Source organism: Gambusia affinis, linkage group LG23 (genome assembly GCF_019740435.1).
Source record: "Gambusia affinis linkage group LG23, SWU_Gaff_1.0, whole genome shotgun sequence".
NCBI classification, from domain to species: Eukaryota; Metazoa; Chordata; class Actinopteri; order Cyprinodontiformes; family Poeciliidae; genus Gambusia; species Gambusia affinis.
The window spans coordinates 1,837,452-1,851,939 of record NC_057890.1 but is presented as its reverse complement, the minus strand read 5'-3'; the positions used below and the strand labels follow the sequence as shown (position 1 = coordinate 1,851,939).

Here is a 14,488-nt window from a genome sequence, read left to right as displayed (position 1 = left end):
TCTGACAAAATAATATTATAATCTTAAATGTTGTGTCATTAGCTGCAAGTGTAAAATCTTAATTAACTGAAGTACAGGCATTACAACCACAGTTGTTCAACACCAGTCATTTCAAATTCATTTCTGAACATTTCTCTCTATGTATGGATTACTTGGGTTGTTGTCAACAGCTGGTGAAAATTTGACGTCAACAGCATATTTAGAAATATATTTACAATGAAAAATTATGCTTTTACCTGCTGTATTGTTTCACTTGGTGAAATGATCATTTTAATAACATTTGAATGGGTCTAATGTCTCGATAACACACAATGTGTGACATTTAATATGCTGATGTAAAAATTTAATGGGCTGTTTTGTTTTTTAATTGAGTGAAAGGATTAAAAGTGTTTGACAGCCGTTACATTTCTGATTGTGAACACAAGCAGTAGAAATCAGATCATTGTACACATCACATGCACCACTGTACAACACATTATCACACAATCAGACTCTCATGTTTTTGCACTTCTGCTAATATTTCACATAAAAAGAGAGATCTCGTTTCTGTGAGGTGAAAAATAAAGATGGGAGAGGCGTTCTTGGTTTGATCCAGTTTCTTGCGCATATTTTCCTTGAGCGCTGAGTGACTGTTCACTGATATGAGCCGACGCTGATAACACCGAACCAGAGACGACCTGAAAGATGCAGAGTGGGAGTGCAGCGGCTCGACTGCTTTCAGGTGCTTCCAGGAATAGCGGAGCCCATAATGGTACCAGCTAGTGAAATGGCCAATGATGCCTGTTGATGGAAAACACAGTCAGCCAATTACAGCCTTCATACCTAATCAACAGGGATGAGGGGGTATCCTCCCATCCACCATCTGTCTCAATTTGGAGTCTCTGTCAGGAGCTGTTGCTTCGTTACGGGGATGGGGGAGTGGTGGGTTCTGATTGATCTCAGTGTGTTGTAAAGAGACCAACGGGATCAGGTATGTGGTGAAGCCCGGCCCCCACACACACTGATTATCCAGGCAGTGGATGTGGACCCGGGATTTAATTAGACACTCAGACTCATGCTCTTCCCCTCAGTCACATAAATGCAAACACACATATGGAGGTACGACGTAAGCAGCAGCTGCATTTCCACTGACTGTATAAATTGCGTAAATTGACATTGCAAAAATAAATCCACTTAATAGAAACACGCCAATTTAGAAAAAAAAAAAAAACTAATTTTTTGATAAAACATTTTGGGGATTAGGAAAAGGTGGGTTTTATTGGAAGTATAAAAATCGGTTTACTTCACAAAACTGCAATGAAAACACTTTTTTCACGTCACACGGGTCACATGATCAAGATTTTACTACTGGTGAAAACCACAAAGAAAAAGGCAACAGGAAATAGTTGGAGGATGATGGCGCAGCCTGTTTTTTAAATGACTTATTGCTTGAAATAACTAATTTACATGTAATTTTAATCATGCTTCTTACTTAATGGAAACATCGCAATTGCGATATTTTAGTTTTTGGGCGACTTCAGGACATCAACCTTTGTTGTCTTTAAGCCATTTCTGTGTAGCTTTATTTCAGATAAAGCTACAAGGCCTTTCATATAGGACTGATGAAAAGCCTTGTATTTCTACTGAGGAACATTCCACCCCACATCATCACACTGCCTCCACCAAAGCGTGCTTGGCATTAGCAGAGAGGATTTGGAAAGTTTTTCATGCTCCTCTACGCTGTTCAAACCACCAGTGCATTTTACTACGTGGCACCGTTTTCACCAAAGCAAACACACTTTCCAAGACTCTAACATTTATTGCCAAGAAAACAGGCAAAACAAGAAACTAATCGACCAAACACACATTCCTTCATTTGTGTTACTAGGTTCAGTTACATCCCGTTTCAGATTTCACTTATAAAACAAATACATGGAAACATACTGTGGTCCTCACTAAGTGTTAATCCAAGGGAAACATTTTCTTTTAACTGAACATTTAACTTAACATAAATCAGATGCACTCAATCTTGACATTGTAATATTTGACTCCTCGATCACACAAACATTCTGCAAATCTATAAAGACTGTGAGGAACCGTTCTGCTGACCTCGCAGATCATCGTTTCCAAAACATTCATTTTCCTCAGATGAAGTCATTCATTTGATTATTCAGATGTCTGATTATGTTGAAAAATAAAATTCTCTCCAGTTTCCGAGCAGTCAGTTTTACTCTGGGCATGGAGTTCATTTAGTGAAGTGCTGTGTTGTTTTTCTACATATGGGATGGTGGCCCAGAAGTTCAAATTTAGTTAGAAAATACCCAGATAGATTTTCCTTGATGGTTTAGGGAGATTTTAGCCAAACCTGAATGTTTCCTTTGAAAGAAGCTCCACTGCTTGGTGGGAGATTTTTGCCACATTCAGGACACAACCAGTGTAGGACATTTCTGTTGTTTCAGTATTGCTGTCAGCCTCTTGATTCACTTCAATTTAACTGAATTCAAACTCAAAAATCCATTATTGATGTCAATAAAGCCTCTATGGCCAGTTAGTCTCATGTTTTCATCAGATATGGAGAAATGATTCACAGGACTCTGGTTGTCCCAAATTAATATGATTTGACATTTTTGTCCTTCTGAACAATACATTCATACCTATGCCTTTGTAATGTCTCTGTCTGTACATTACTTGTCTGAAAGATGAAATTGGGTAAAGGTGCATTCACACCAGCTCCAGCTAGCTCACTTTAATCGAACTTCAGTCCAGTTTACCTGGGAAGGTGTGAATCAAGCTCTGGTCCACTTACAGACCTCCGTTTGGGTTCAGTTGAAGTGAACTCTGGTGTGAGTGTCAAGGGAACTGGAGACCGCTCCAAAAGTAGGAAGCGGACTACAGAGTGGGGCATTCTGGGTAAATACAACTAAAGCAAAAGCTCAAGTCTTGTGCCAGCAGGAGAAATGGTTCATAGTCTTTTATTGAAGACAAAGGAGAAATCCTACAACCGATATAATATGACGGCACTCTGTTTTAGTTTACATTTCATAAAGAAGGAAGTTGCTTTTGTTGTCTTCTTCAGAGGTTTTCGTGTTGTTTCCTTCAGTGGCTATTGCAGCGCCACCATAGGTGAGAGGGTGAACAGGTGCGCTAAGGGTTTGCAGGGTGAAAGAAAACCTCAGCAGCTGGACATTTTTGTTTAACAGCCTTGTGTTTCTAATACAAATACATAGTATACAAACACATAGTATTTGTATTAGAAATTGTTTAACACAAAGACCAAGGAACACTGCAGACAGGTCAGAGCAAATGTGGAGAAGATTAAAACACTTTGAACACTTTGTGGAGGTCTGTTCAATCCATCATCTGAAAACTGGAAGACTGGAAAACCTACTAACACATGGCTGAGGAGTATTAACCACTTAAAGAACATAGAGACTTTTAACATGAATAACTTCATGGTAGTTCTGGAGGAGCTGCAGACGTTCTGTGCTTAGCGGAAGGAACTCCACCGTCATTAAAGAATGCTGTCGAGAAACCCATTAGAGACAGGCCTCACACAGGACGGCCCGAACTCCAGATGTACCCCTGTTCCAACACACCTGAATTAAATGACTTCTTACCAGGAAACTGCAGTACTTGATAAGATGCTGAGAAGGAAAGTCAGCTGTTTTTATCATGTTCTTGAAGCAGACATGCATCTAAAAGCTGGAAGACATAGACTACCAGCTATCAGTGTGCTAATGTGCCTAAATCCACTTGAAAGTGTGAGGCAATACTTAAAAATTGTCATTGACAGACACTCTCTCTCCAATCTGACCGAGCTTCAGACATTTTTCAAGGAGGAATGGACAAATAATGCAGCTTCTGCGTGTGCGAAGCAGGTAGAGACATACTCCAAGACACACATATACACACACACCCAGACGCACACAATAAAACACTGCAGCTCAGAGAAACAATCCTCATTAACTGAAACTTACAGGAAGTAAAATGCAGGTGAATATCCTAAACCAGAGCTGTGACATGCATCAGCCTCTCTGTCCCATTCTAGTTCTTCTTCTACTGTTTATATGTTTATAGTTGTTGGTCAAGTAGGCTCTGTGACTGAATGATCAGTTTAAATGCACATTACGGCTGGATAGTTAATCAATAACAATATATATCGCAAGCAATATCTCCAAACAGTACATGTTATATTATGCTATATTCTGTATGTAGAATATTCACTGAACTCTGATCCAGACCTGAACAGCATTCTGGGAGATGTAGGCAGAGGAAAGGCTTGTTCTGCTTGTGCTGCTTGTGCTCACATCCCGCTAAGGAAGGTGGGCAGCATCAGCTAATCCACTCACTCTTTGGTTACCTAGCAACAAGCTGTTGACTAACATGTGGCCAGCAGTTCCACGTTTCACCTTGTAACTGCTTAGAAATAAAAAAGAGAAAGTTGTGGCTAAAACAGGAAAGGGCATGCCACTAGTTTGGCAGTATTTCCACTATTTAAAATGAGAAAAAATGAATCCATAACTATCAATATTAATAATTATTGATTCAGACTGATACAAAATGCTTATATCGTGATACGTTTTTCAGCCGTATCGTCAAGCCCTAAAGCGGCGGTGACACAGATGGTCAAAGGGGAACAGAAGCTCCATCCTTCACTGGTCTGATGAAAGAAGCTTTTGTCTCAACTTTCCAGCCAGCAGTTCTAGTAACAATCTGTTTGACCCGAACAAAGCTAATGTAGTTTTTAGGCTGAAGTTACCTCTAAATTTAAAAGAACCGGCGTGTTACGCAAAACCTTTGAGCAGGAATGACATTGGCCTGTTTGTCAGTGAGCCCCAGGAAGCATTAGGCGACAGGAACTTACCCTCACACTGCTTCCCATCTCCAGTGTAGCCCGGCTTGCAGATGCAGTTGTAAGAGTTGGGCGTGTTCTGGCAGAGGGCGTCGATGTGACAGTCGTCTGAGCCTTCTGCACACTCGTCTGCATCTGCACAAGCAGCAAACATCGATACCTCATTAGAGCCGAGTCACTGAGAATTCAATGAGCTCACAGCGTTTCATTATGACTAATGGCACTCCGCTCCGACGGGCCGGATCGGCATCTGCGCCAAAATGAGAGGCTCCGAAGGGCAGCGGTGTGGTCAGAGGGGCAACTGGTAAAATATTTCTTGCAGACGTTTTTACCTGACGGCTTACAGGACAGCACCCAGCTGGTGCTGCAGGTGTGGCTCACCTTAATTATGGACTAAAGTGGAAAATAAAACATTCAGGTTTGTCAACAATGGTTTTGATTAAGCCCACATTTCTGTTTTTCAAAATAGTTTTTTTTATTGATTTATCTAATGTAATGTTATTCAGCATTATTTAGCTATTTATTGTTAATATTATTGTTACTAAGTATCATTTAAATGTTTGTATGAGCTGTAACTGGAAAAATCCCCATAATTAACAGAAATAAAGGATTAAACTCATCCATCTGGTTATTAATTTATGTAATGTAGTTCAGTAATTGATAAAGTAGCTAAATTAAATTGGTTTGTTTTTTTTTTTTTGTTTTTTTAATATTCTAATTTATTGAATGGGTCTGTATATTAGTTTGTTTGCTTGTCAGGACTCCAACAGTCTTTAGGTTTCCTCTTTTTTAAAACTACCTCCAAACAGTTTTTAGGAGTTTAACTGAAGGTGTCCAGTCAGACATTATTCTTGTTGCGTGTCCCCACAGCTCTGAACCATTCCTCAGTGATTCCCAGCACACATCGCCTGATCATGTCAAGATACATGACCTTCATGTATCTTGACATGAAGGTCATGAAAAGCCTACGCTCTGCCTGAAGCTGCATGGAGTGCTGCCAGGGCGAGGCGAGTTTCCACCTTGGCAAAAGGTCAGTGTGGTCCTCTTCTTTCGAATTTCCCTGCTGACCTGTACATGTTGGTGTTTTTGGTACGGATGGAGTCAGATCTGCTGCCAACTTCATAATGATCTCCCCACTGAATTTTTTTGTCATGTCAGGGAACTCTTGTGCTTGGTGATAATTCATAAATGGCAAAGTCCATTAACAACAGAAGATCTCTCAAAGACCCAACAGAGACCAGATTTGTATTAACAAGATCAGAACTGGGGTGTGCTGTGGTGGCGTAGGGGATAGAGCAACCCACATTTGGAGGCCTTAAGTCCTCAACGCGGCCGTTGCGGGTTCGATTCCCGACCCGGCCAACATTTGCCGCCTGTCTTCCCCCCTCTCTCTCCCCACTTCCTGTCAGCCTACTGTCATATAAGGGACACTAGAACCCACAAAAAAAAAAAACCCTGGTGGAAAAAAAAAAAAAAAAGATCAGAACTAAACTGTCTAGGCCAAAACATATCTACATTTAAGCAGTAAGTCAGTCATGAAAAAGGATATGGTTAAATTCCACATGCAAAATACATTAAGCGTTTCTTGACTGACTGTTATTTCAAAACTTTCAGTTTCTCTTAAAAACAAACTGTGACAATTCACTGAATGATTCAAGAACCTAATTTTCCTGAATTAAAATGATCTGGATTGAGATTTCAATAAATGATGTTACTATTTAACAAACTGTGTTCCGGTCTTATGATTATTTGTGTTGCGCATCGCTCTCATTTCCACCAATGAGCTGGTGATGAACACTAAGTGCTTTTAGTGTTAGACAGAACGAAGCGCCGCAAAGAAAGAGACTCAAAGAGTCCGACCAGTGAGATCACTTTAAATTTGAAAACTGTTTTAAATTAAATCGAACAGACAACGCAGCTCAGGGATGTGCTGCAAAACGGAATTGGAGTTTCACAATAAAATGTCCCGAAAGACTTCAGCAGGAAACATCCACAACAGGCATCCAACCTGACAACAAGTTTGTTTTTTTGTTTTTTTGTTTTTTTTCACCATCTTATTTTTCCTTCGCCATCAGACTTCAACTTTTACCTGTGATCTTAGTGCAGAATCTGGCTAACATTACACGTAGGCTACAGATGATAAAAAAGAGAAATGATGTGAAAAGAAAATAGGTTATAAATATCCATTTTATGAAAAAGCTTATTCATGCTTCAAACTTGTAACTGAAAGTGAAGTGTAATATAAAAGGCTCAATATAAGTTTTCTAAAAAGTTATTGTGAAATGTTTTATTTCTTATCTGGTTTTGCAAAAAAAAAAAGAAACTTTTCACAGTTGAAACGTGGAATGAAAAGTGATCTGAATGGTACTGAGTTATAAGTAGGGCTGCAACTAACAATTAGATTTGTAATCATTTATTCAGATACAACATTTGGTACATTCTGTAGATATTTCATTTAATCACTTAAGCTTTTTCTATGCAATATTAGAAACACATTAAAAGATACAAATAAAGCAACAACTCAATTCCTTTTTGCCTAAAATGCAATAACTTTGCATTCCTCTAGTGAATTTGAACCCAGTGAAGCTAAAGCTGTAACACCTGAGGAGTTTTGTGTAAAACATTTTTACAGATAAATGTCTTTTTATCGGAAATGCAAAATGTATAGATTTTTTGTACAGTTTTGGCCTGCATATGTAGTTTTATTAGTAAATGGCCTTTTTAAAAAAATAATAATAATAATCTGTATGGTACAGTTATTGATCGATCAATAAAATTAGTTGAGAACTATTTCAAGAACTGATTCATCAAAATTAATCAAATGAATCATTTCAGTCTGAATTCTTAGCAATCTTTTTTTCTGATTAAATAAACGAACTGAATCGATTTTACAAGAACTTTCTCTTTCACTAGCTTAAGAACAGCTCAGTTTTTTTATTTGATTAACTGATTAGGCATTAGAATAAATGATGGATTACTCGCTTATTAAAATAATCATTTAGAACAGCCATTAAACAAAGTGATCACCAGATTCAACACTAACTAGACAAACTCAAACCAACATCAGTGGCAAAATAGAAATTCCATTTTCCTCAGGTTATAAAATAAAAGCATCAGAAGAACCTGCTGAGCATTTGACGACTTCTTGTCACCAAGTCAGCTGGGTCTTCCAGCCTCAATGTGAACTGATTTGCAACTTTGACTGATTCTTATTCTCTGTCTTCCTTCTGATGAGTGTTCACTAAAGCCCAGACTATTCTGCATGAGGAAAGCCAAGATCTGGCAGCTGAGGACACGGCAAACAGGCGGCTTTAGGGCTCCTCCATTGATCAGGTTATTGATAGAGGAGCTGGTCTCATCTGGTCTTAAATCTAGCGATGGAAGGACGCTTCATTACAAACGCAAATCACATATAGACGTTTTGGTTCGTGCTATCCAGTGAGTCAGTCTGCAAACCTTTTCCCCCAAACGTCTGATCCTTACAAGTATGTAATAATAATAATAGAAAAACAATAAGTGAGTGAGAAAAGGAAAGTGTGAAATGGAGGAACCAAGCAGCAACAAGTTTCCTGTGTGTTTAGGGGTTGTGGACATCCATGCCCCCCCCCCCCCTACGTCAGCCTGCTGTGGTAGCAGATTGTCTCCATAATGACTCTCCACCCAGAACAATGTGCCGCTCCTGCTGCAGGGTCGATATTGGGCCCCTGCTGCCTGCTTCTCCTGGGACTTATGACAGCAGCAGTTCCAACCCACTGCTTCCTACCACTTCCAAAACCAACATTTACACACACATATATACACACGCACATTTGTATATCAATTATTATTGACACTGGCTTGACTCCGGTTCACTTTTTGTAACCCAGTTTGTGTCTAACCCTAAACATGTACATAACACATACCTTAAAAGCTGTTTAAGTCACACTTTAGCCATATCCCAGTAAAAAGCTAACTTGATCTATGCTGCTTGCTTCCCCTCGGTTTTTGAGCAAACCGAGGTGAAGTTTTAATTTTAGCCCATCTCTAACATTTGGCCGTGACATATGTAACACACCAGTTTGACTCTACACAGTTTCCCACAAGTTGCCTCCGCTGTAAACAACCTGAACTCCACAACGAAGAGACAAAGAGCAAGCCAAACCAGGCGACTGTTGATGTTAATTCAATATTTGGAACCCTGACCGACTCAAGACTGAATGACTTTGTTCACTTCCTCCACTCCCATCACTAAAACTACAGACGGACTACATTTCTAAAGCAGAGCAGAAAATCAGCATCGTCGTTCGTAATTAATGTCTCCTTCTGCTGCGACAGACTGGCGACCTGTCCAGGGTGACCCTGGCTCTCCCCCGGAATGTTAGCTGGAGATAGACACCAGCAACCCTCCTGACCCCACTAGAGACAAGGGTGTTAGAAAATGGATGGATGGATGGATGGATGGATGGATGGATGGATGGATGGATGGATGGATGGATGGATGGATGGATGGATGTCTCCTTCTGTTCGACTGGAGAAATCCAGCTCAATAGGAGAAATCCCAGACAACGTACTGAGAATCAAGAGGAAGTGTGTCAGAAGGCCCTGGGATGTGAACCCAGAACCTTCCTGCTGTTAGCTAACACAGAAATGTGTTCATGTTTTAATTGGTTTGAACTCATGAAGTTCCCACTTTAATCATTTCTGCTGATTGTGTCTGGAATCACATTTTATGCCAACTGTAACTGTAAACACATCAACAATAAAGAGATAAAATGACTCTTTCCTTCCCAGCTCCACCTGATCTATAGTGAAAAGCTTCGCATCTAGACTTCACTTCCCCTCAGCAAACAAAATCTGAGGAACAAATTTGCTGCCACAATAAATTCACATTTGTTAAGATAAATTTATTAAGATAAATTGACATAAGTCCAAAACATGCTATGAAATGATCACGTTTCTTTTTTTTTTTTTTTGCTTTTAACCATGTCACCCCATCCCCTTTTTCCATGACCAAGTTCATTACTACAACATATTTCATGTCACCATGGATGTTAATGGTGTTGAGATGAGACCCACATCTTACATGACAGAAAGCTAACTCTGCCCGTGGTGATGGGAGCATCATGCTACACATAATGATGGAATATTTTCAGCCTGAATTTTGTAGAAAGAATATTTTGTAATTCATGCAGAATATAATAACACTCATTAAAATACATTTGAATACTATTCTTAATTTGTCATTCTTAATTTGTCATTCTGAGGGCCTCAAATGCCCCCCAGTTACTTGAGGCTTCTCATTTAGATCAAAGCATATTGCAATTAGGTTAGGCAAATAACAAACAAGCAAAAATAAAAAAATAAATTAGGGTCATATTTGCTGGGTGCTTATCAAATCCAATCCTGCCCAGGGCCCCAGAGAGGCTTGGCCCGGCTTTGGAAGCGGTAATATAGAGAAACAGGAATGAAAGCGGAGCAGCGCTTAACCCAGAGATCAAGCTGCGGTTTCCGATTGGAGCTGATCCTGCAGGGGCGCAGCAAACAACTTCAGAAAAGTCGGAGAATCAGAGCTGAAATTTGATCAAAACGTGAGCATTTAGTTGCCCTTTTTGTGTCACATGGCCAAATTATTTCCAAAATATGTTCCATGTCACCGCTCAGTTTTACTGCTGGCGAACGTGTCTGCATCCATCCTACAAAACAGAATGTCAACATGATATTCCAGCACGTAATAACGGAAAGTTTCACCAGATCTATCAGGAGTTAGGGATTTTTTTTTTCTTTTTTTAGAAGTTTATTCTATTGGAATATGTCTCGCAGTTTGACATTCATATTCCCATCGTTCCCTCCTTTAAAGGAAAGAAAAAAAAGAAACCGGTAGAAGGGAAGAAGCCGCCGAAAAACAAAGTCTTAGGGGGGGGATCCGAGACGGAGTGATACGGGAGAGGAGAAAGGGGAGCTTCTTACCTGCGAGTCCGACATTCCCCATCACCCTGCAAGTATTTATGAGGAGGATAAACAAACAAACGTCCCGGGAAAAACAAGCGCTCCGCATGCTGACAGGCGATGTGAGGATCCAGCGGGGCTTTTGACGGGTTTCAGACCTGGACTGGCCGCTGGTGTGGGTGCGACTGTGGAAGTTTGCACGTGCATGCGTGTGTGTGGATGTGGTGTGAATGCGTGTGCAAACGGGCGCGCGCGTGAATGTGTGTGTGTCTGTGATAGAGGAGGAGGACCGTTTTTTTTTTTTCTTTTTCTTTTTTTTTTTAGGTGGACTGGCAGCATATGGGGGTGGGAGCGAGGTGGGGATGGGGTCGGAAGAGAGAGGGAGAGAGAGAAAGAGAGAGAGAACGAAGCTTTTTGATTGGCTTGTTCGTGCCGGTAGGAGAGAGAGGATCGCTGAGCGGCGAGGAGCGCAGAGTCATGACAAGGAGGTGGGGGATGTAAAAAAAATAAAATAAAATGGATAGAATAAAGTCAAATCTTAAACATGTATAAGTAAAATGATTAATTATTATTATGAATCATTTTGATTATTATTACTTGTAGAAATTATTATTATTTATTATTACTTGCTACAAATGCAGCTGCAAGCCTTTCAGAGTGACACTGAAATGTAACTTATCGCCATTAATACTTCAACCCGGAGAACAGCACCCACCCCATGAAACGGTGGTGGCAGCACTATGCTACGTACACAACAAAAATCTCCAAGAGTATCAAATAATTGAGTTCAAGTTTGGTTGTTCAAAATATTTCTGATTTTGAGCTAAAGCTGACCAAATGTAGCCAATTAAACATAAAAAACAATAACAACTAAAGGTTTTCAAATAATCAACAAGCAGTAGTATACAGGTATATCTATATATTTATATGCAGTAGAAAATATTGTCAAGTTCCAACTTGCTTTGTTATAAGTGGTTGTGACATCCCCAAGTATATATGTGTGTATATATATATATATATATATATATATATATATATATATATATATATATATATATATATATATATATATATATAAGTCATGAGACTTGTGTCAGAACTTATTTTAGGTCTTAGCTACTCTCTGGACATTTTTTATTAAATAGTATTTTTCCATCTTTAAAAACACGCATCATGCCCAGAGAAGCACCAGGATGTCTCCACGACAGTAAGCAGGCAATAACAGCTCAAGCATCACAGGCTCAGTAAAATCCAGAGCAGAACATTCTGACTCTGAGCATTTTCCTAAAACAACAGTGGGACGTTATTTACTATTTCCTCCCAGTTATGAACCTTTTCAAGAAAAATATCAAAGGTTTAACGGGGTTTGAAGAAATCTTTCCACACTGACAACAATTCTCAGTGTCAGGTATGCACACAGCGGGCTGCTGCGTCGTCTATTTCCCGAAATCTCATTTAGCCGCGTACAAAAAGCCAAAAAAAATAAGGAAAAGGCTTGAATTTATGAGTTATGGGAAATACTGGTTTCTCGCTTCTGATTATGATTGATCAAAACTCAGACTCCAGATTTGCAAGGTATTTCTGTGACTCTGCCTCTGCATCACAGCAGGATTTCTTTCTCCTCTGTGTTTCTGCTTTTTTCCTGTTTCACTGGTAAATTCAAAGTGTTGCTTTACCAAAACTTCCTTCCTAAAGTGATTCTGCAGTACAGCCTAACATGTACTGGAAGTCAGCTGTCACTCCTAAAAGCAACTTAAAAGTGACTTTATTATATTGTTCAGGAGAAACATGCATTACCCTAAGTTTATAATCTCCAGGTTTGCATAAAGATCTGCGTTTGAACCAGAAACCTGTATTTAAACACCCACTACTTCTGAAAACATGACATTTTTAGCGTTTTATTTTTTGTCTATGTCATGGCTGTTCCTGACGCTGACCTCACTTACAAAGGTTAGAAAACTGCAGGTCAACTTTGTGAATCTTGGCGCCCCCTGCTGGAAATAGGTAGAACTGCGCTGTCATTTTGTTAAGTTTTTGTTTTCATACAAACCCATGAAGTAAATTATAAAAGCACATATATTTATCACTAACTGAAACATTATATGGAGTAATTGCACACAGATGGATGGCTGCTAAAGTATTTATTTCTATTACTTATAATTATTTTCACTTACATATAAAAACATAACATTTAAAATTAGGATGTTATATCAGACCAATGTAAAAAACAATTTTTAAAAACTTTTTCTTTTGTCTGAATCTCTTCACTGCTTCCTCCCTGACCTGTCTGCTTTATTCCCTAATCTCTATGATGCCGTTTGTTTATTAATATTCTCTATCAAACCTCTGAAACCAGTTTCAGAGCTTACTGGATTTATGCTGAGAATAAATTACGCACAGCTGAACTCTGTTTACTCATTAGGTAACCTCTAAAGGTGATTGGTTGCAGTTTATTTGAGGTTAGCAGACTAAGATGGGGCTTCATACAAATGCAAACCCTACTTTCCAGGATTTTATTTGTAGAAAGAAACCATTATTATTGTAGATTATGCTGCAGAAGGAATTAACAGCAGGATACAAACACAAATTAATTCGGTCTGACCTGGAATCTCACCTATACTCTACTCTGCCAGTCTTCGGTAATGAAGTTTAACGTGTTTATGGTCTCTCTGGTTGTTTCGACGAGGCTCGAGTAAAAACACGACAGTTTCATGGTTTTCCCCCACCACCACCACCGTCCCAACACTGAATGGTTCCTTCATTTTTCGACCACCTGAAATGAAAAAAAGAGAACATCCTTCACTGGAAATGAATGATTCGAATCAAAAATGAGAAAGAAAACACTGCCATCTACTGGATTATTTTTGGAAATGCATTCCGGGCCATGTCCAATCAATGAGAGGTTTCAAAGTGATGCGTTCAAAAATATAGAAAACCTGGTAATTTCTGACTTGTTAACCCTTTGTGTGCTTTTGGACATCAAAGCAATAGTACCACTTATTCATTTTGTTATATTTTATTCTTTTTGGTGTTCATTCATTATAAGCCTCTTGTACGTCTTGCCCCGTTTTCAAGTGAGGATCAAATAGGTCACTGATCCTGTATTTAAAAATTATGGGCACCAAAAAAAAGCCTCTTCTAGCAAACCACCGGAGGATAAAGATGTTTATTATCTTTTTTTTCTCATCAGAATTTTGACGTTTTGCTATACTACATACCTATAATAAAATTATGAAATTCTCTGCTACCAGTAGAGACAATTGAGTTTAGTTTGTTATTGCTTTATATCTTCAATGTAAGCTCTGAAAGCCAAAGACTACCAATATATAAAAGGCTATTGCAGATTTTTCGAGTAAATCTGGACTCTTTCATCGTTTCTATTTTAAAACCATTTGATGGTTGTTGACTGGATTCTTTAAAACACAATTTGGCCCTTGTGCTTTTTGTGGATTTACGACAGTGTTTGATTTAGAAACATGGGACGCAGACTGACAATGCCTGGACTTAAATGTTCTGAATTTAGTAAGAGGAAAAATACCACAGGCATCACAAAGAAAAAAAAATAGAAAATGTATTGTCAGACATCGTGTAGTTTAAAAACTGCAAAAGGTACTGCTAAGAAGGATTTAAAACACCATCACACGTTGTTTTTTTTTGTTGTTGTTTTGTTTTGTTTTTTACAATTGCAACAATAAAACCGGATGATAATGGAAAACTAAAAAATAATTTAAA

General features: G+C 38.9%; 1 protein-coding gene across 3 annotated transcripts in view; it reads right to left on the bottom strand.

The window, feature by feature from the left end:
• scube1 (signal peptide, CUB domain, EGF-like 1) overlaps positions 1-14,488 on the bottom strand; it is a 91,858-nt gene that overhangs the window by 76,198 nt on the left and 1,172 nt on the right. For 2 of the 3 annotated variants that reach the window (XM_044108452.1, XM_044108453.1), the window contains exons 1-2: positions 10,778-11,014; positions 4,844-4,966 (exon numbers count right to left, since the gene is read on the bottom strand). In XM_044108452.1, coding sequence (XP_043964387.1) covers positions 4,844-4,966; positions 10,778-10,865 — 211 coding nt within the window. In that variant the 5' untranslated portion in view covers positions 10,866-11,014. Of the gene's footprint in view, positions 1-4,843; positions 4,967-10,777; positions 11,015-13,370; positions 13,530-14,488 lie in introns of those variants that run through there. The other variant, XM_044108454.1, reaches the window with a different exon arrangement.